The 23252-nt window shown below is 36.7% G+C and overlaps 1 protein-coding gene and 1 pseudogene across 1 annotated transcript; both read left to right on the top strand.

Moving 5' to 3' along the window:
• The first annotated feature begins 771 nt into the window (after positions 1-771).
• LOC128264332 (uncharacterized) lies at positions 772-14568 on the top strand. The gene is given in 7 exon segments (XM_052999763.1): positions 772-924; positions 986-1127; positions 1130-1315; positions 1395-2269; positions 11053-13605; positions 13675-13886; positions 13940-14568. Coding segments are annotated over 7 exon segments (4365 nt in total). The 5' UTR covers positions 772-849; the 3' UTR covers positions 14262-14568.
• A 3376-nt stretch (positions 14569-17944) lies between these two features.
• LOC128265750 (uncharacterized) overlaps positions 17945-23252 on the top strand; it is a 37737-nt pseudogene continuing 32429 nt past the window's right edge.

Genomic DNA, 23252 nt, shown 5'->3' with positions numbered 1-23252 from the left:
AAATTACTACCCTGAAACACTCCAGATGTTACGGTAACCATATTGGAAACTATGTTTTTAAAATGACCCTCTGAGTTCTTCCATTCAATAACTTGAAAACCAACTTAAAAGATTAATGGAAGCCCGAGCTGATCTAATTTAAATAAAAAAAAATGGTTAACAGAAAGGTTTAGATGTATTAAAAAGTATTTAATTAATGCAATTAATTATGCAAGGGTATGTAACTTCTGTTACAGGAGGCAAATGTAAATTGAAGTATCACCGTCTTCACATCGTTCCCCCAAAAATACTGTAATGTGAATTGCTTATAAGAGAACTTCCGTTCAACGGATGTGGATCTCTGTGGAAAGGAAATTAGGGGATCATAATTGGCAATCCTCAAATTATTGTTTATAAACAGAAGTTGTTCGACAACTTTTGACTTTGAAGCTGTTCTGCACTCCGAAATTACTTAGCCTGCTATTGGAAACAAACGCTCGGACTCAGTTGATGTCGCCGGCCCGCAAGCATTCTCTTGTCACTTTCATTATTCTGCAAAAGAAAAAAGTAATTTTAAAGATTTATTTAAATGTTGGTTTTTACATTTTTTTCAAATTAGCTTACCGCTTTGCTACGAGAACACAAAAAAATTAGTAATGTGTACTGGTGGGCGATATTATCGTGATAGTTTTCAAGCCATCGATTGTAAAAGCTGGCTCCTAACCATCGATGCTATCGATAGTCCCTCGATAGTTTCAATATATTTAGCGAGGAAATAGCTAAATTAACAGCACTGCCCAGCTCTATTGTAAACAATGCAGCGTTTAAAAAAACCATATTTACATTTATTGTCGGTAATAAAGTGCCATCATGGATGTAGATTGGATCGATGACGACGACGAACTAGTAGCGGCCTTGGCGGTACACGAACAGCAGAAAATCGAGGTATTTGCCCCGGTATTTACTCCTGTAAGGAGTCGCTCACAAAACACTTTCGCGGTTCCAGGAAAACGATGACGGCGATGGAAGTTCAGACAAAACCTGCGGGGGTTTCGATGTGTCCACCGGGCACAACTGGATCTACCCGAAAAATCTGCCCCTGCGAACCTATCAACAGAGTATCGTCCAGTCGGCGCTGTTCAAAAACACCTGGTGGTGCTTCCCACGGGATTGGGAAAGACCTTTATTGCGGCGGTGCTAATGTACAACTTCTACAGGTGGTATCCCAAAGGAAAGATTGTGTTCATGGCCCCCACACGGCCCCTGGTGTCCCAGCAGATAAGCGCCTGTCAGAGGATCATGCCCTTCGCATCGACCGATACCGTGCAGCTAACAGGTGACCTAAAATCGGGGGTTTACCGTCTGATAACCTATATTGCCCAACAATCACTTATAAAGCTATTTTGTGATTCCAGGACAACTCCCGCGACACAAACGGGCTGAGCTCTGGGCCACCAAGAGGGTCTTCTTTGCCACCCCCCAGGTGGTGCACTCCGACATGCTGGATGCGGATGGAGGAGCCACCTTTCCTTTCAGCTCCATCAAAATGATGGTGGTGGATGAGGCCCACCGGGCTAAAGGTCGCTATGCCTACACCCAAGTGGCCGACTCTCTGATGGCGCGCAACCGGAACTTCCGCATGCTCGCCCTGTCCGCCACTCCTGGAAGAACCATGGAGGATGTGGCCGCAGTGTGCCAAAATCTTTACATATCCAACCTTCAGGTGCGATGGGACAACTCCATCGACGTGCAGCCCTACATACACAGGCGGACTATTCGAACCATAGTGGTCTCTTTAAAGGAGAGAATCCTGGAGCCAAGGGAGAGGTTGCTGCAGATTATCGAGCCCTATCTGCGCAGGCTTATTGAAGCGGAAATTTTCAGAGGCAACAAGGGAAACATCAGCAAAAACAGTTTGCTCTTTGAGCAGAAAACCTTTACCGAACGCTCGGCGCAGGGCCAGCGCCATCCAGATCACAACATTATAATGGAAAGCTTCGCCATGTGCATCAGCATGTACCACTCACTGGAGTTAATGGAACGGCACGGTCTTCGTGTGTTTGTCAACAATTTTGATGCAGACGAGGACGGGCGTGAAAAGTTTGTTCTGACCAGAGACAGTGAGCTAAGAAATTTGGTAGAGAAGGTGCGGCTTGAACTGGGTGCCAATCCGCTAGACTACACCACACATACCATGACAAACGGAGAAGTACCTCCGTTGCCCGCGGATCTGGACTTTGGTCACGCCAAGTACGAAAAGTTGCGTCAGGTTTTGCTCCAGCATTTTGAGGTAAGTATTGAGGATATAAATTTGAAATGGCCGGTAAAAGGTATTTTATAAAATTTATGTTAGTCTTTAAAAATATTGTATGTAGGTCATTGGCAACCCCTGTATTAATGCATTTGAATTCCTTTGATTTATAAGGGTTACCCCCAGTTGCGAGTAGTTTTCGTTTATCTGTTTTAAATGATCAATGTATTGCGCTGTGCAACATTTTTACGGTCATCGATTCTGAACCAATTTTTAACATGAAAGGAAGCAAACATAGGCAAGCCCAAGTTCATATACCCTTGCAGCTAATGCAAAAATGAAATATTCTTGAACTCATTTAAATTTTGATTTTTTTGCGAGTATGTTTAAAAACATTAAAGCTTAGACGATTTTCAGCTCAATTATTCCTTCGTTCCTATGCCAGCTATATGATACCGTTTTCCGACTTGAATAACATTAAAAGCGTAATTATGAACTATCAAAGTATATCTATGTCAAAAAGAATTATATACTACTTCCGACTTATATACTACTTGCAATAGAAAGACAAATTTTGGGAAAGTTTCTTGCAGATAGCTTTAAAACTAAGACTAGTTTGCGAAGAAACGGACAGAAGGACGGACGGACAGACAGATGGACGGACGGACGGACAGACGGACATGGCTAGATCTCCTAGTGATGCTGATAAAGAAAATATATACATTATAGGGACGGAGATGTCTCCTTCACTGCGTTGCAAACTTCTGCCAAAAAATCGCTGCTAAAAGAACTAGAAAAAACTATAAATTCTGTTTTATTACATTTGCCAAATTGGTTCAGGGTTGGATTTTATGCTATTGTCTATATTTTTTTGCTTAAACTGATATTTTAAACTTTTTCGATTGTTTGACACGGCTATAACTCGTAAGCCGAGAGAAATATTTTTGTTGTCTTCGGAAAACAATAAACGTGAAAAAACTTACCGGAAAAAAATGTCCTTGTTCCACAAAATCGCAAAAAATAACCATTTTTTATTAATTGTCACAAATATATATATTTTTTCTTTGTTTTGAATGAAATGATTTTAAGTATGAAATCAAAATAAAAATAAATTAATTGTCAACATCCATTGAACTCGATTGCCCTGGTTTTCATGATCTCGTGGGTGACTCAAAATCAAAAACACCATCAAGTATTTTTTAAGTGCGAGCCAGGCACCTAGGTGATTGTTTGTCAATAAGTTTGTGATGACATCGCTTAATTTTATATTGATTTCATACATACACAACAACAATAAACTTATATTTTATATAGTCATACAATGATTTAAAAAACATTTATGTCATTCAAAATTTGGAAAAACAAGAAAGGAAGCAAAATTCCGCAAGCCGAAGTTCATATACCCTTGCAGCTATTTCAAAAACTAAATACTCTTTAAAATGTTAAAATTATGATTTACTTGCGTGTATGTTTAAAAACATTGAAGCTATGATGATTTGCAGCTTAATTATTTGATAGTTCCTATGGCAGCTATACGATTGTTCCTACGAGAGCTATATGCTATAGTCGTCCGATTTTGATGAAATTGAAACCGTAATTCTGAAATATTTAACCATTTCTATATCTCAAAAACTAAAAAAAAATTTAAAAACACCAAAGTTAATTTTTTTTTTATTTTTTTTTCCGATTGTTCCTATGGGAGCTATATGCTATAATTCTGAATATTTAACCACTACAAAATCTCGGAGAACTAAAAAAAAATTAAAAAACACCAAAGTTATCATTTTTTTTTATTTATTTTTATGATTGTTCCTAGGGGTGCTATATGCTATAGTCGTCCGATTTTGATGAAATTTAAAACGTAATTCTGAAATATTTAACCATTACTATATCTCGAAGCACTAAAGAAAAAATTAAAAAACAGCAAAGTTATAATTTTTATACCCTTGCAGAGGGTATTATAATTTCAGTCAGAAGTTTGCAACGCAGTGAAGGAGACGTTTCCGACCCTATAAAGTATATATATTCTTGATCAGCATCACTAGTAGAGTCGATCTAGCCATGTCCGTCTGTCCGTCCGTCTGTCCGTCTGTCCGTCCGTTTATATGCAAACTAGTCTCTCAGTTTTTAAGCTATCTGCATGAAACTTTCCCAAAAGTTGTCTTTCTATTGCAGGTAGTATATAAGTCGGAGCGAGCCGGATCGGACGACTATAGCATATAGCTCCCATAGGAACAATCGGAAAAATAAATGAAAAAAAATTATAACTTTGCTGTTTTTTAATTTTTTTTTAGTTCTTCGACATTTAGTAATGGTTTAATATTTCAGAATTATGATTTAAATTTTATCAAAATCGGACGACTATAGCATATAGCTCCCATAGGAACAATCATAAAAATAAATGAAAAAAATTATAGCTTTTCTGTTTTTTAATTTTTTTTTTAGTTCTTCGAGATATAGTAATGGTTAAATGTTTCAGAATTACGGTTTAAATTTCATCAAAATCGGACGACTATAGCATATAGCTCCCATAGGAACAATCATAAAAATAAATGAAAAAAAATTATAGCTTTTCTGTTTTTTAATTTTTTTTTAGTTCTTCGAGATATAGTAATGGATAAATGTTTCAGAATTACGGTTTAAATTTCATCAAAATCGGACGACTATAGCATATAGCTCCCATAGGAACAATCATAAATGTAAATAAAAAAAAATTATAACTTTGGTGTTTTTAAATTTTTCTATAAGTTCTTCGACATATAGTAATGGATAAATATTTCAGAATTACGGTTAAAATTTCATCAAAATAGGACGACTATATCATATAGCTCCAATAGAAATAATAAAATTATATAAAATAACTACCTAATAATGAGCTGCAAATCATCATTGCTTCAATGTTTTTAGACATATACGCAAGTAAATCATAATTTTAATGTTTTCAAAAATATTTAATTCTTGCAATAGCTGCAAGGGTATATAAACTTCGGCTTGCCGAAGTTTGCTTCCTTTCTTGTTTTTATTTATTTTTTCGATTGTTCCTATGGGAGCTATATGCTATAGTCGTCCGATCCGGCTCGTTCCGACTTATATACTACCTGCAATAGAAAGACAACTTTTGGAAAAGTTTCAGGCAGATAGCTTTAAAACTGAGAGACTAGTTTGCGTAGAAACGGACGGACAGACGGAAAGACGGACATGGCTTGATCGACTCGCCTAGTGATGCTGATCAAGAATATATATACTTTATAGGGTCGGAGATGTCTCCTTCACTGCGTTGCAAACATCTGACTGAAATTATAATACCCTCTGCAAGGGTATAAAAATGGAAATTTGTGAGATTTTTAGGCACAAGAAAGAATATGTTCGATACCTACAAGTTCGCTGAGGACACAAAATAAATATTGTGTAATCTAACAGTACATATATTAATATAAATAACAAAATTTTATTAATTTTTATTAAAAAATATTAAATATTAATGTTAAAAGAAGCAAACTTTACAAGCCGAAGTTGATATACCCTGGCAGCTTTTGCAAAAATTTAATATATGTATATAATATATGAACTTTTTGGTCGTTTATTTGTCAGGTTTATAATTTCTTTGTCCAGTTTAAATAACCAATACTAGTTTGTAATCCAGAAAGTTTTAAAACTGAGAAACTGGTTAGCGAAAATTTTTTTTTCAAGTTTTATTACGAACAATTTTTATATATCCGTCAATATATTTATAAAATATCATAAATATTCTTATTTTGCACGCTTTTAACCTACGCTATTTGTATTTTGATTTGTTTAAAAATTGAAAAAAACTTTGGGGCACGGCAATCACATCCTAGCAAAAGAAGTTAAAAAATTAAATAAACGAATTCTTGAACTCCATGGGACTCTTGGTTAAAGTATTGTTTTGGTGGACATGAGTTTTTATAACTTTATTTAAAAAAAATTAAATATCATATCTTTAATTCACAGTTTGGACCTAAAATCATCCAGGCATTTTTAATCTCAGCACGACGAATGGGGGTTTATGGTTAGATTTGACTTTCCTAGTGGGGCAGGCTTTTTTCAAGGCTTCACCGCAGGTGTCTGTAAGGATGTCAACTATCTTCTCTTTTTCCTCCCGGGTGTTGGTAGCGAAAGGATTGAGGTTCTCAAAGTTGGTGGCTAGGGTGTTTGTGTAGTAACCCCAGTTAGTTTTTCTAAGATTGGTTATATTTGTAGAGTTTGGGAATACTACGTCTATGGTAAACTCAATGTAACGGTGATCAGAGAAGGAGTGGTCATCCCCAACCCTCCAGCTCTCGATTTGGTCAATCAGGGCCTCGGAGAATGAAGTAATGTCCAGAACTTCCCTTCTAGTCGTAGTGATGAAGGTCGGGTCATTACCTTTATTGCTGATATATGAGTTTGATTGTAAGAGATAATCAAAAAGTAACTCGCCCCTTTCGTTTGTGTTTGTACTTCCCCTTTGTCCTGGGTTTGTCCTTACCACTTACAATGTACTTTATCTGGGGGTTTTAAGTCCACAGATTTTGTTACCCACTATCCAAGGTTCTTGAATGAGGATTACATCTGTTGCGCCTGTCCCCAGGTGCATTAGGAGGGCAGATGTGGCTGCATTTGAGTGGTGCAAGTTAACTTGCAAAACTTGCATCACGTGGAGCGTTGGTTGGCTGGTTGGCCTCTATCTCCTCTGGAACGTCTGGCAATCTGCTTTGGGTTTCGGCTAGAGTGTGCAGACAATTGAGGGACTCAACAAGTTCTGTGTCGGTTGACACAGCCTGTATAGTTCGTCTCTTCATCCGGTTCCATTTCGTACTCACTGCCAGGTTGTTGGCCGCCAATTTGTCCAAGACATAGATCCGGAGCTAAGGCTTTTCGAACCCGTAATTTACAACGTTTTGTAGCGCTTCAAGGGGTTCTAAGCACTGGGCATTAAGTAAGAGAACGACGTTCATCGTGTTCTTCGCACCAAGCGCCCCGGTCTGTGGTCTTGGCCCTCTTGCTGGACGGCTGCACTTTCTCCATCGATTTCTCCCGCTTATAAGTGTTTCCGGGCACCTTTGTAAGGTCAAAGTCTGGGATAACCGCCTTTGCCCAAGAGACAACCTCTCGAACTCCTTCGCCCTCGTACTCACCATGTGACCCGTCTTTGGCTGTCACCCGGACGTGGAGGGCTGGTTAGTCGTCCCGTTTCCGGTGGAAGCCACCTGCTGGTCCCGGCGAGCTGTCTGGGTCAGCTGGCTGCTGGGTAAGCTGCTCTTGGCAGGAGTGGACGTGGCGCCTATTGGCGCTGGCCGGTGAGGCGTTGGTAGCGCATTTTGACTTTTTAAGAGTGTCGGCCTCTTGTTTCTTATTAATTTTCTTATTTGCTTTCTCCATAACTACAATAATTCCCAGAAGCTGCGGAGAAGGGACAGGTCCGCCCGGCAGAGATCCGCTGTACCCGGGTAAGCCTGAATTAGAACAGACACTCGCCACTTGCCTGAGCCCACCGTTCGAGACTGGGTTATTTGATAACTCGGGCCCCCAGCCGGACAGACTCTCGGCACGATCCGAGTGACACCTTAGTCCGGCCCCAGGTGAGACGATTGGTGGGGGTGTGTGTGATTTTTGGCAGAGGCGGCAGCCTGACTGTCCGGGGCTCAGCAGGGCTTTTGCTATCCGCAACCTGCGACCCGTTCGGTAGCCTTCAGCTCGACGCCCCCAAAGCCATCCCACTAGCACATTGGTCGAACCGTAAATTACTAACACTGATAAAAATATCATAGGGAAAAATACTAGAGCGCAGAATAAAGGAGAGAACGCTTTAGTCGAGTTTTCCGACAATTAGATACCCGTTACACTACATTGTTGTCCTCGTTCATTGCTCATTTTTTTTTCGTCAAGTGCGAGCAACACAACCAATGAGCAATGAATGAGGAAAATTGTCAGAAGCGATGCCCGATAGTTAAAAACATGATCCGGATTTTGGTATAAAAATATCAATCGATGCAAAATTGTATTTAAAAAGTACAATTTTGCTCATTCATTAAAGTTGAGGACAAATCGGAAAAAAAAGCGAGGCTTAAAACTGAATAAACGTAATAATTAGCGGGATTAACACAATATAATAAACAAAACAATAAAGTTTGAATTTAACGTTAAAAATCTCAAGCAGTATCCATATAGTTGTCTCTGTCTCTGAGCTTCAATGAATCCGTCAATGAATGAGGCGAACAATGTAGTGTCATACCCGTATAACCCAGCCAAAAAACTTTAATCTAAGTTATCCTCCTACAAAACAATCGAAGTTTAGATGGCGTCAGCTATCGAACTGCATAGACAACACTAGAAGCTAAGTGTGTGCAGCAACTCCACCCCCGCTTACAGTTCTTTCTTTTTGTCTCTCTACTGCAGCGATTATCGGTATGCCGCGGCCGAGCAGAGGCGCGGAAAAGCGGCAGCAACACGTGTTAAGTGTTTTGCGATTTGTGGGCGTTAGAGTGGGCTTGCGCTGCGTAAGAAAAACTAGAATCTGCATGCTACAATAATCCCAAATCTCTAGCTTTTGTAGTTTACAAGATCTCGACGTTCATACAGACGGGCAGGCGGACAGACAGACGAACATGGCTAGATCGAATCGGCTGTTGAGCCTGTTACATACTTTTCAACGAATACAATATACCCTTTTACCCTACGAGTAAAAAAACATTGAAGTACGATATGGGCTATCTTGTTTCGGAGATTCTAGCTCATCGCTAGAATCCAATTTTTTGTATTCTGCACACGGCAAGTGAGGTAAAATATCCCAGCCACTGTTTTCCAATTTGTTTCAACTGGTTTTGCGATATGAGGCTGAGCGTTGTCAGGATGAAAATTTATAAACTCGCGTCTAATTGCATTTTTTGGGCGTTATTCTTGAAACGGATCAATTTTTTACGACAGAGGTCCCCTGTGATCGTCTCACCCGATTTCACAGCTCATAAAAGATTACACCCTTTACCAAATACGGAGCATTATTTTTGCACCATGAATATTCGACATTGCAGTTGCTTTGTCTAGTTGCCCGGGCTCCATATATTATTTTGTACCTTCAGGTTGTCGAATTAAATTCATTTTTCAACACCAGTTATCAAAACTTTTTTTACGGCTCTGGCATCAGTATATACGCTAACTAATTTCTCAGCTTTTGTATAAATTCTGCTGCTCTTAAGCGTTCGGAAATGGTTAATTGAGTCACTCGCACGGATTCCGCAAGATCTTTTTGCGTTTGAATACAACCCTCGTCCAGTACTGTTTCCATTCATTCATCTTCAAACTTTTTGGCTGACTAGGCCTTTCCTTGTCTTCCTTCTGAATCGTCTACAGCAGTACTCAGAAATTGAAATTGATGGAGCATTATCACCATAAGTTTCCTTCAAGTTAATCAAATCAAAGCAAAAAATTTGTCCTTCCCGCAAATCGCGTTTTGTTGGTACATAAATTCTTTCCTTCAACGCAGTGACTCTTATTGAAGTTTATAGGTTAATGACAGACAAAAAGTGGTGGGGTGTGGTTCGATACACACAGCAAGCCATCTTGTGTAACTCCTTTTTAAATTATTCGATATTCCAAATATATTTGTTATACTCTATATCGCTGTTATAGGAAACCCCTTTTTATATCCTTGCAGAGGGTATTATAACTTCAGTCAGAAGTTTGCAACGCAGCGAAGGAGACATCTCCCTATAAAGTATATATATTCTATATATAAAGTATATTTATTCTTGATCAGAATCACTAGGCGAGTCGATCTAGCCATGTCCGTCTGTCCGTCCGTTTCTACGCAAACTAGTCTCTCAGTTTTCAAGCTATCTGCATGAAACTTTCCCAAAAGTTGTCTTTCTATTGCAGGTAGTATATAAGTCGGAACGAGCCGGATCGGACGACTATAGCATATAACTCCCATAGGAACAATCGAAAAAATAAATTTAAAAAAATTATTACTTTGGTGTTTTTTAATTTTTTTTTTAGTGCTTCGAGATATAGTATTGGTTAAATATTTCAGAATTACGTTTTAAATTTCATCAAAAACGGACGACAATAGCATTTAGCTCCCATAGGAACAATCGTATAGCTGGCATAGGAACTATCGAATAACTAAGCTGAAAATCATCATAGCTTCAATGTTTTTAAACATACACGCAAGTAAATCATAATTTTAACGTTTTCAAGAGTATTTAGTTTTTGAAATAGCTGCCAGGGTATATGAACTTCGGCACGCCGAAGTTTGCGTCCTTTCTTGTTTATTTTGTAATTTTTTTTAGAAATTCTTTTTGACTATTTAATAATTTGACAGTTCAGAATTACGCTTGTAATTTTATTAAAATCGGAAAACGATTCATATAGCTGCCATATTAACTCAAATAATTGAGCTGACAATTATCATAGCTTCAATGCTTTTAAGCATACACGCAAGTAAATCATAATTTTAATGTCTTTAAGATTATTTAATTTTTGCAATAGCTGCAAGGGTATATGAACTTCGGCTTGCCAAAAATTTGATTTTAGAAAAAATCACAGAATATTTTCTTATACTTTGTTTTTGTATTTCGGAATATCCCTTAAGTTTGATCAAAATCGAATGTAAATCATACTGACCATACGGTTAAATGCCAATTTTTGCGCTAGAGAATTAAATCTTTAGAAATTTTGTTTACCAAAGAGTACCCCTTTCTGTATAGTTATAAATATATTTGCAAAATTTGTAATATTTTATATGTTTAGTTAAAAATATATAAATTGTATAGATTCGATTCAAAAAAAAGATAAATTTAAAAATCTCTTTTAATATTTAACAGTCGAATGCAGAGTCTCGTGCAATTGTGTTTTGCGAGTACCGTGAGTCCGTGATGCTGATCCACAGGCTACTTCTCCAACACAGGCCGGTGCTTCGACCGCGATGCTTTGTTGGCCAGGGCAGCACGGTTGGAGCCAGCTACTCTCTCACCCAGAAACAGCAGCTGCAGATTATGTCCGACTTTCGATCCGGCACCAGCAACGTACTGGTGGCCACGTCGATCGGAGAGGAGGGCATCGACGTGGGCGAGGTTGAGATGATTGTGTGCTTTGATATCTGCAGCTCCAATCCTACAAGATTTGTTCAGAGGATTGGACGCACTGGTAGGAAGAAGAACGGAGAAGTGGTTATGTTGGTAACCGAGGGACGAGAACAGCAGGTGCTGAAGGAAGTCTTGTCCAACAAGGATCTGGTCAACAGGAAGTTATTAAACTCATCTGTCGTGAAATCGTCGCTCTACGAACATAACCCACGAATGGTGCCATCACAATTTCAACCGAAATGCGAAGAGAAGCACTTGGAGCCGGCTGTTGAAGAAAAGCCCAAGCCCAAGTCTTTTGCAGAGCCTAAAGAAGTCAGGAAACGAAAGCAAAAAACTGTAAAGTCTGGCAGCCTGATGAAGTACTTCAAGGAAAAAAATCCCTCCGAAAGTCAGCAAGGAATCCTTGAGGGAATGCAACCCTACAAAATGAGCGAAGCTTCTCAGCAAATGGTCAAACAGCAAGTTCTCCGACACAGTGTTAATATGAAGAATTTCTTCATTGAATCTCAGGCCAGCTCAACTTTAACTGGCAGTCAGGAAGATGTGCAACGCCTTCGAAAACTTACTCGACTCTTGCAGTCGAAAAAATCATTGATTATAGACTCCCAAGACCTTATAAGCCATCTGCAGGATGAGCACCTACCCAGACCACTGAAGCTCTATTTGCTGGAGAGAAACCGCAACTTCTTAAGGGAAACACATTCAAAAATCCAGGTCCAGAGCCATTTGGATATTACCGATGATCGCTTAAACAGTAGACAACAGCGCACCAGAAACAATTATCAACTGCTCTTGGATATATGCAATGGAAGTGACAAGCTAGAGGAAATGCTACAAGACGAGAAAAGTGTGGCAGAGATCACCTTCAGAGATCTAAGGAACCATCGGGATAAGCAGAGGGAAAGAGAGTTTGTTGACATCTGTGATAAGATTTTCGAGGGTTTAGATGAGCAAGAACTTAACTCTGACAACTTCGAACTGAAGCAAGACCTGCTGGAAAAGCTAGAGTTGCGGAATTTGGAAGTCACAGTAAATGAACAACTAGGTGGTATAGAAACCTCCTGGTCAGAGGATGAATGGGAGGAACGGGAAAATGAGGTGAAATGTGAGTCCGTGTACCTGAGTCAGCATTTAAATTTTTCTGCTGCAAATGCAGGGCCGCTTAGCTCAACCCCTTTGAGAGTAAAACACGAAAACAGAGAGAATTTAGAACTTCCACAGGAGGAGGAAGAACTCAACTCCCGGATTGAAGCCATCGATTTGTTTGACAACTTAGGTCGCTTAAACTCTCTAATGAGCAGTGAGTCAGTTTTAAAGACTGAAGCGGCTGAAACATCAGCTCCTACTCCCAGTGAAGGCTCCATATTAGAATCTAAACTAAACTCTACCGTTGTAGAAAGCAAAATATACCCATTGAGTTTGGAAGAAGCAAAGGTCAGTGCTGCGCCGAATTCAGATCTAAAGACACACGCAGAAACCACAATTGATGATTTGCATATTGACTTAGATGATTTCTTAGAGCCAATGGACAAGGAAGTTGAATTAATCTCTCAGAAAAAAATATTGAAGCTTAATAATTTGGTAGACCACAAAGCAGATACAGGGAAGCTGATCACCCACCAGATAGGTGAAACATGTCATGATGGGTTTGAGCTACTGTCCGAAGAATTTCTAGAGCCGATGCAAGAAGAAGTTGAATTAATAAGTCATCAAAAGCTAAAAGGGTTGAAAGATTTTCAAATGCCAATGGCAGAAGAACTAGTGTTAATTAACCAGCAGAAGAGACAAAATCTGGCTTCAAATATAGAAACGAAAGAGAACCAATTTCACGTGATTCAATCTAAGAACAATTCGCGAAACGTTTCCCCAGATATCTTTGCCTCCGATTCCTTGTCGCCTTGGAAGCCTCAACGCAAAACTCTGGCCGCAAAATTGGCAACAAAGACAGCTGGAAAAGCTTTGGCTCGCACTCCACCAATTTTAGTTAGCCTCAACTCGCCAGAAAACCGAAAGCGCACTAATCCTCAAACCCCAGATAAGTCCCCAAGTATATTTGATCTATATTTGAATCGCATGCGAGGACGCGGGCGTCTGGCTAAAGCTGCCGAGACGCTTCATCGTCTGACTTCAAACACTTCAAACGCATTGGCTAACGACGAAATGGATTCACCCATTGTACGGCGTCCCCTAAAGCGCAAGATTGTCATAAGCTCCGATGAGGAGGAGGAACAGGAGCCGCAGGTTGCGGAAACCCAAGCTGATGGCTGCGACCAAATTCCCGATACGCAAATGGTATTTACCTAAATCTGTAAAAATTAAATGAAATTGTTTGGCATTATTTATTTGTATCGTATTTTCTAGTCTGACACATCCACGCCTTCCCCAAGACCTCGTTATAAACGAAATAGATTTAACTCCTTTATTTTGGATGAGGCTGATAAAAGCGGATCCGAACATGAGGAGGAAGCCGAGACCACTATTGGCACATATTTGAAGGATTCCGTGATAGTTTCGAGCGATGAAGACGACCATAACGACACTAACACTCATGCCATTTACTTACAAGCAATGAAGTATGTAGCTGTAAAATTTTAGTTGTTCATAAAGTAAGAAATTTGGTTTTCAGGAGTCCCATTCATCGTCCAGGTGCCTTCAAAATGCCCCCTCCACGAGTATATCGTGACGAATCCTACATATTCTCTCAACCAGTGGAGGATGATTCCTCTCAGTACTTGCAGTGCTCCTTTGTCGTTGACGATGAAAGTTCAACCATAGAAGGGGACCGTAATGTTGTTGAATGTCCTCTTGAGAAGGCCGAACGCATTCTAAAGGACAGGCGTAAGCAGCGTCGACAAGGTAAATTGCCACCAGCACCTGTCAGCAAGCGACGACGGTTGCAAGCCATGAGCACTTCTAGTGATGAAGATGATGTAGTTTTAGTTAATTAAGAATGAGGCCACTTAAAAGTGTCAACGTATTTATAAATTTGTGATGAAACGCATTATGTCTTAATTGTTAATCCTTAACTGATTTTATTTTCTAATGTTAATTATGTAAATTTGTCAATACATGTTTGCCTTACGAATTTATTGAAGTCCAAATAACTGTGTACCCTTGAGAAGTCACACGGATACCATTTCTTACACAAAGTATAATATATTATTTTTACAATTGTTGAAATTAAAGTACCCTTAACATGTTCAAAAACCAAACAAATTAATTTATATTTTTTGATGTATTGTAGAAACCAAATCGGACTTATGTTAAATAGAAGGTCTTGCATGCTTTTACCAAAGACTCTTCAATACGAAGATGCGTAACGTTCATAGTGGACCCACGATTTTAATAGGGTGCGTTGTTTGTGTTCGATGAATTGATTGTTAGTGTTTTTATATTCTTGGAGAGGGTATTACAATTTCAGACAGAAGTAAAAGACATTTCCGGCCCTGTAAAGTATATATATTCTTTATCAGCATCACTAGGAAAATAGATCTAGCCAAGTCTGTCTGTCCGTCCGTTTCTATGCAAACTAGTCTCTGCATTAAACTGTCTCAAAAGTTTCCTTCATATTGTCAGTAGTATATAAGTCGGAATGAGCCGGATTGGACGACTATATCATACAGCTCCCATAGGTGCAATGGAAAACAAATTTTAACTGCTGTTTCTGACATTATATAATCAAACAAAAACACAAAAATCGTGACGATTGATCTAAATTTTGTAACGAAACATTATTAAGCATTCAACTAAATAAATTCACATTTTAAAATTTTTTTATTCGTCGCGCTCCAACAAAGCTTTTTGTCTACACAGGCACATTTTTGTGTGTAAATTGTGCCTCTATATAGTTCTTACTATATGCTATGTTTGGGGCGAGGAAGTCCAAGTTTAAACTTTTATTAAAATCGTTCAATTCTTTCTTATACCTGTCATAAGAACCATCATGAAAAACTGCACATTTTCGTTCGATTTCAAAATATTGCGTAAAATTCGGGATTTGGGACTTAACTCGATTAAGTAGGTCAAATCTAAATAAAATAACAACATGTAAACCTTCAATTTATTTATTATTTCACGTAATTTATCTTCTACTGTAAAAAATAATTTTATACTTTTTGGGTATTTGATAGAGTTCTACAGTTCTAGTTCAAGTTTTGAAAATTCGACTAAGTAAATACACTTTTAAAATGTTTTCACTTTGACCACTTTAGCCAGGTGTTTGCCTAGACAGGCATTTTATATCGCATCATTCCGAATGGGAATATTTTAAAAATGACTTTATTTAGTTGAATTTGTATTCATTTAGTCCGGAATCCGGAATCTTCTGATGGCCAAGGTCTCAGCCGGTAAATGTGATGCCGATTCGGCTCTAATATTGAGGCACCAAATCAGCACACAAAAAAAAGCACTTTTGGCCCACTGTAAGACCAGCGGCGCCTCGCCAAACTTCGTTGCAACAACAATTTTGGAACAAGAAAAAGGATTACCATAGAAATGTCACATATAATAAACATACCAACAATCATAAGACTGATCTACAAAACAGACACTGAGAGCTGCGTTCATACAGACATCTTCTAAAAGAAAATAAGACGTGTAAATAATGTATGTTCTTATAATTATTTTTAATAAGTGTTTTTATGTCCTAATAGTTGCCCCGAAGACGGTTGCAGCCGAAATGTATCGAAAATAATAAAAAACTGTTGTTGTTAATTTTTCACCAAAAAACCTTGACTTCGAGCCGGCAAAACTTAAATTAAGAATATATATATATACTCGTCTGATATTTGCACTAAAAAGAATCTGGGTTCATTCCATGTAAAACGTTCCACCCGTATCTCGACTCCAGTGTATTCGCATTTTTGGTCTTTCCCTAGATATCCATCCATGGACAATTACGCCTTATAATCCTTATCAAGAAAAAAAATGCTTTACTCAATACCCTACACTACTTTACGAGTAACGGGTTAATTTAGCGCATAATCAATTCAACAAAGACTCAAAAACCGTGAAGTTTGTTTTTGCTTTTTTTTACTGTTGACCGTTAATTTAATCACAAAAATATGTCCTTTATTTTAGCATACTGTCTTTGTTTTTTTTCCTGGTTGCTTACATTACGCGTCATGATCTTGAACATGTATTCACTGTTATTTATGACCGTAACGTTCTGTTATGCTACTAAAAAAGTTGTAACTCTTTGGTTTTTCCGATTTGCGTTTATTATTAGTAATTGGATTTAGCGCTGCTTGAACCAAGACTTACAAGTAAGTCATTGAAAATTTAAGACATCATAAACCACAAATATAACAAGCCAAAAAAACGGAAATGGGTTTTAACTAGTACCGATTAGTAATTTCAGAATCCAAAGCTAAGATTGCAGTCAAAAAAAAAGTTTTATACCTCAAAAATGTTGTACACTGTAAGCAACATAGAAATATTTAAACGAGGGAAACATACAAATTTTCTTTAATAGTTTCAGAAGCTTGCAACGCGGTGAAGTAGACATCTCCGACCCTATAAAGAATATCTATTCTGGATCAGCATCACTAGGAGAGTCGACCTAGCCATGTCCGCCTGTCTGCCCGTCCAGTTCTAAAGCTCTTTGCATGAAACTTTCCCAAAAGTTGTCTTCCTGTAGCAGGTAGTATATTCAGTGGTCAACTAAAGTGATGGCATAGCAACACATGCATTTATTATGTTTTCAAAACAATTTAAACTTAAAACAGAAAAGGTCTTCTTTTGGCGCAACAAAAGTCTAGGCACACTTGGCCTGATTATCTTAAATTCAATAAGTTTTAACTGGAATTAATATTCGCCTAGCAACACGACACTGGTCGTTTATTCGTACAGGGCCCTTCTAACAGTCTGAGGACAAATTTACTTTCCGAACTCGATCCTTACCTTAGCGGCGATCATGCCATGCACTTGTTTTTGGTCCAACTTTAATTTGCCGATCACCAGAATGCGCTCGCGGTCATTTAATGCCCTTGGACGTCCTGATCGCGAGATTTCTCCAAACTCGATGTTGCTTCAAAACTCTTTATATTATTTCTAACGGAATATCTGCATTCTTCGACATATAGTAATAGTTAAATATTTCAGAATTACGGTTTAAATTTTATCAAAATCGGACGACTATAACTTAAAGCTTTCATGATAACAACAAAAATATTTTAAAAAATTAGAAAAAATGTAACTTTTCTAATTTAATTTTTATTTTAATACTTTTTGACTTATTAATAATTTGAAAGTTCATAATTACGCTTTAAATTTTATTAAAATCGGCAACCGATATCATATAGCTGCTATAGGAACTATCTAATAATCAAGCTGCAAATCATCATATCTACAATGTTTTTAAACGTATACGCAAGTAAATCATAATTTTAAAGTTTTCAAGAATATTTAGTTTTTGCAATATCTGCAAGGGTATATAAACTTCGGCTTGCCGAAGCTAGCTTCCTTTCTTGTTTTTAATTATTTTGGAAAATGTAATGGTTTGATATTTAAAATTACACTTGCAATTTTATTTAATTCGTAAAAAAGAATATAAAATAGCTACCATACCATCATAGCTTTAATTTTTGTAACCATATATGCATATAATTCGGATTTTAGATGTTTTAAAGAATATTTAATTTTTGCAATACCTGCAAGGGTATTGTAAGTATTGTATGCTGAATAATCAGTAATTTTTAATTTAACAACAATAACACAATCGTTTTAGCGTAATAACCATAATTATATTTTCAGCAATAACAGCCTACAGAGCAAAAGCAATAGCAACAGAAATGGCACACAGCAACACAAACAAGTGTATTCAATTTTAATGGAGTAGCAATAAAACAGAAAAAGCACAAAAAATTGATATAGCCATGCGGCATTGCGGTAAGTCCGAACTCAGTCTGCCATGGAAGCACAGCTGAAAGCAAACCAGTCGGGCAATACAATTTTGCAATTGCAATAAAATAATTTAAAATCGTTTTCATCAACATCAGCTCAAAGAGCTTTTGTTGCCGCTCGAAATGCAAAAATGATTTTGCGGCAATCAGCAATTCCCTCGCCCGCTGATGATGACGTTGACTTGTTGATGATCAAAACGATGGATGGCTATTTGGAATTGGTACGCTGTGAATGCGATTGTATGTCCAAGTCTTGGCGATTTCATAGCCGTCATGTCCCAGTCCAATCCAATCACAGGTTCAACCTGGATATAACTCGAGTCTCTGGCATTTGCTTAATACGAAACGTGCCTGCCTGATGCGCCGTGTCCAATTTTCAGTTCGTTTTTGTTTTAGGGTATGTTAAATCGCGCTGAAGTTCTTTCTCAGAGTTTAACTTCAAACCTGGGCTTTATAAACGGTTGGTCCCAAATGGGGCTGGGCCTATCGTTTTAGTCGGTTTGCGGTTAAATTATCTTAAAAAACCAAACCAATTTTAAACAAAACGCTTTGTGAGAATTACGCAAAGATGTACACCTAACTTGGTGATGCTACGTGTCGGACTGAAATCTCAAAAGAACTGCAATAAATAATCTGGAATCGAAGCCGTGCTCTTCAGAAGGTTTTGATTGCCATTGCCTTTGCAATGAAATTATCACTTGAAATGCATTGTAATAAAGAGCCGACATAGAATTGGACCCAGGAAAAAACGAAAACAAAATCTCATAAACATAAAAATATATATATAAATACCCTTGCAGAGCGTATTGTAATTTCAATCAGAAGTTTACAACGCAGTTAAGGAGACGTTTCCGACCCTATAAAGTATATATATTCTTGATCCGCATCACTAGAAGAGTCGATCTAGCCATATCCGTCCGTCTGTCTCTCCGTTTCTACACAAACTAGTCTCTCAGTTTTAAAGCTATCTGCATGATAGTTGTTGTCTTTCTAAGTTGTATTTCTATTGCAGGTAATATATGAGTCGGAACGAGCCGGATCGGACGACTATAGCATATAGCTCCCATAGAATCAATCGGAAAAATAAATAAACAAGAAAGGAAGCAAACTTCGGCAAGCCGAAGTTTATATACCCTTGCAGCTATTGCAAGAATTAAATATTTTTGAAAACATTAAAATTATGATTTACTTGCGTATATGTCTAAAAACATTGAGGCAATGATGATTTGCAGCTCAATTATTAGGTAGTTATTTTATATAATTTTATTATTTCTATGGGAGCTATATGATATAGTCGTCCTATTTTGATGAAATTTTAACCGTAATTCTGAAATATTAAACCACTACTAAATGTCGAAGAACATTTTCATTTTCCGATTTTATTTTATATTTTATTTTCATTTATTTTTCCGATTGTTCCTATGGGAGCTATATCCTATAGTCGTCCGATTTTGATAAAATTTAAACCATAATTCTGAAATATTAAACCATTACTAAATGTCGAAGAACTAAAAAAAAAAATTAAAAACAGCAAAGTTATAATTTTTTTTCATTTATTTTTCCGATTGTTCCTATGGGAGCTATATGCTATAGTCGTCCGATCCGGCTCGTTCCGACTTATATACTACCTGCAATAGAAAGACAACTTTGGGAAAGTTTCATGCAGATAGCTTTAAAACTGAGAGACTAGTTTGCGTAGAAACGGACGGACAGACGGACAGACGGACGGACAGACGGACAGACGGACATGGCTAGATCGACTCTCCTAGTGATGCTGATCAAGAATATATATACTTTATAGGGTCGGAGATGGCTCCTTCACTGCGTTGCAAACTTCTGACTGAAATTATAATACCCTTTGCAAGGGTATAAAAACTATAACTTTGCTATCTTTTGATTTTTGGTTATAGTTCTTAATACATGTCGTAATGGTTAAATATTTTAGAATTATGGTTTAAATTTCATAAAAATCGCACGACTATAACAGAGCTCCCAGAGAACAAAAAAATATTACAAATTTTTTTTTTTTAAATTTAACTTTATTATTTTGTAATATTTTTTAGAAATTTTTGTTGACTAATTTATAATTTTACAGTTCAGAATTTCGCTTTTAATATTAATAAAATCGGAAAAAGATATCATATAGCTGCCATAGGAACTATGAAATATTTGAGCTGGAAATCATCATAACTTAAATGTTTTATAACATATACGCAAGTCAATCATAATGTTAATGTTTTCAAGAATATTTAATTTTTGCAATAGCTGCAAGGGTATATGAACTTCGGTTTGCCGAAGTTTGCTTCCTTTCTTGTTTTTTGTTTAAATAGTAATTATTTTGGATCAAAGCATCCATGTACTCGGCCTTCGATTTTTGTGCGGAGCTTTTAGAAACGCATATATAAGCGAAAGTAATAAAAACACAATTAAAGTGTTTTTCCTTTGCCATAAGCCCTTTTATACCTTTTTATCTTTATATTCAAATTTAATCCTCCAATATGAATATCCCTCTTTTATAAACCACTTCCATTTAATTCAGTTAACCACTTACTTCTTCCAAACAAACGTGAAAAAATGTACATATGCCGACCTGAACTCTCAACATTGTCTTTAGCCAGATCCAAGCAAACTTTAGTCGTGGACTTGAACCACTTGAAAGGACGGACAGAAAGTATTTTTTACAAATAATCTTTAATTCATTTAATTAGTACAAATTTTTAACGGCTCTTCCTTCCAATTGTACTTTAATTGAAAGAATTTCATATTTGGAAGAATTTTTCAAAATAGCTAAAAAAATCCAAAAAAGCAAACTTTGTAAGTTTTTTAATTTTATTATTATTTAATTTTATTAAAAGATTTTCATTATTTGATGAAGTATTTTTTCGTTTACGTAAACTAAGTTCGTTCCGATTATGCGCAAATCGTTTTAAGGCAAATCATTGTTGAAGCAGCATTTTTTTAGTTTCGAAAAAAACGAAAAAAAAAAAGCAAACCAACTGTTCTAATGGGATCCATATATTTTAAAATGCTTCCATTCTCACCGCTTCAGCCAGGTATTTTGCCTACAGTTTCTATCCCAGGGTGCCGAAGGTGTAAAAGATGTATTTATTTAGTCGAATGTTTATTCATTTTTCGTCACAAAACTTGATTCCAGAAATTTGTTATGTTGAAGGTGCGAACGTCACGAATTTTTACCTCGCTAAGAGGTGATTTTATTGCAAAAGTTTTTGTTTTAAATAAAGTCAAAGTACCCCAATATTATTACCATGTTTTTTTTTCAAAATAAAATTTTATTTAAAATTTTGGTACGAATTTATTTTAACAAAATACTTTTGCCGAAGTTTGTATTATCTTGCAGCTATTCCAAAAATTAAATACATTTTAAAACATCATAAATCTGGATTTTATTTTGTATCATTGTCCGATTTTAATAAAATTACAACCGTATATCTGAAACAATAAATCATTACTTTGTGTAAAAGTATATTTTAATCAATTGAAAAACGGCAAAGTTATAATTTTTCATGTTTTTCCCGGTTGTTCCCAAGGGAGCTATATGATATAGTCTTCCGATCCGGCTCGTTTCGACTAGCAATAGAAAGTTTTAAGGGAGACCAGTTTGCGTAGAAACGGGTGGACAAACAGACGGACTTGGCTAGATCGACTGTCCTTGTGATGCTTATAAAAAATATATATACTTTATAGGGTCGGGATTGTCTCCTTTTGACGGAAATTATAATACCTTGTGCAAGGATATCCAAATAAATAAAAAAGTTTTCTGTTGTTTTAAGATATTGGTTAACATATTTTGCTAACTTACCAAAACTTGAGGAATCTTAGGGGCTTTATACATACGTAAAAAGTAAAGCAAAAATCGCTAGAACCGTTTACAAAAGATTGCAAAAATGTGTAAAAAAAAATATAAAGTATAAAATAATTCTATATCTTCCATTAGATTAGGTATGTTAAGGAAGCGTGATAAGCATTTGACAATATATTTAACCAAACATTTAACTACATATAGCAATTATCTGTAGCTTTCTAAAATAAATCTTTAAAATCTTTTTCAACTGACAAACAGAAACCCAATAATTTCCATTTTGAGATATATCAAAAACGTATTTTTAAGTTAACCAAACAGTTTTCCTTAAGTCTTAGGATGCAATTCCTTTTTATACCCTTGCAGAGGGTATTATAATTTCAGTCAGAAGTTTGCAACGCAGTGAAGGAGACGTTTCGGACCCTATAAAGTATATTTATTCTTGATCAGCATCACTAGAAGAGTCGATCTAGCCATGTTCGTCTCTCCGTCCGTTTGTCTGTCCGTCGGTTTCTACGCAACTAGTCTCTCAGTTTTAAAGCTATCTGCATGAAACTTTCCCAAAAGTTGTCTTTCTATTACAGATAGTATATAAGACGGAACGAGCTGAATCGGAGGACTATAGCTTTTTGATTTTTGTTTTAGTTCTTACTATATGTCGTAATGGTTAAATATTTCAGAATTACGGTTTAAATTTCATCAAATTCCCATGCGAACAACAAAAATATAAAAAAAAAAAATTTTTAATTTAACTTTATTATTTTATAATATTTTTTAGAAATTTTTGTTGACTTATTAATAATTTGGCGGTTCAGAAATACGTTTATAATTTTATTAAAATCGGAAAACGATTACATATAGCTGCCATAGGAACTATGAAATAATTGAGCTGGAAATCATCATAACTTCAATGTTTTTTAACATATACGCAAGTCAATCAAAATTTTAATTTTCTCAAGAATATTTAAGTTTTGCAATAGCTGCAAGGGTATATGAACTTCGGTTTGCCGAAGTTTGCTTTCTTTCTTGTTTTTTTAGCGACACCTTTCGATTGGCTTATTACTCGACACGGTCGGACCAATACAGCAGATTTTCAATTCTATAAACACTCTTCTAGTGCACATCGTCACTACATTTACTTCCTTCCATAGAGAAAGTCAATTTTAATGAAACTAAAAACGTAATTGTGAAATATTCTTTCTCCTGATTTTAAGTGT

The sequence above is a fragment of the Drosophila gunungcola genome, chromosome 3R (genome assembly GCF_025200985.1).
Source record: "Drosophila gunungcola strain Sukarami chromosome 3R, Dgunungcola_SK_2, whole genome shotgun sequence".
Classification (NCBI taxonomy): domain Eukaryota; kingdom Metazoa; phylum Arthropoda; class Insecta; order Diptera; family Drosophilidae; genus Drosophila; species Drosophila gunungcola.
Note: the sequence above shows the minus strand (reverse complement) of the source record. Positions and strands in the feature narration are given on the sequence as shown.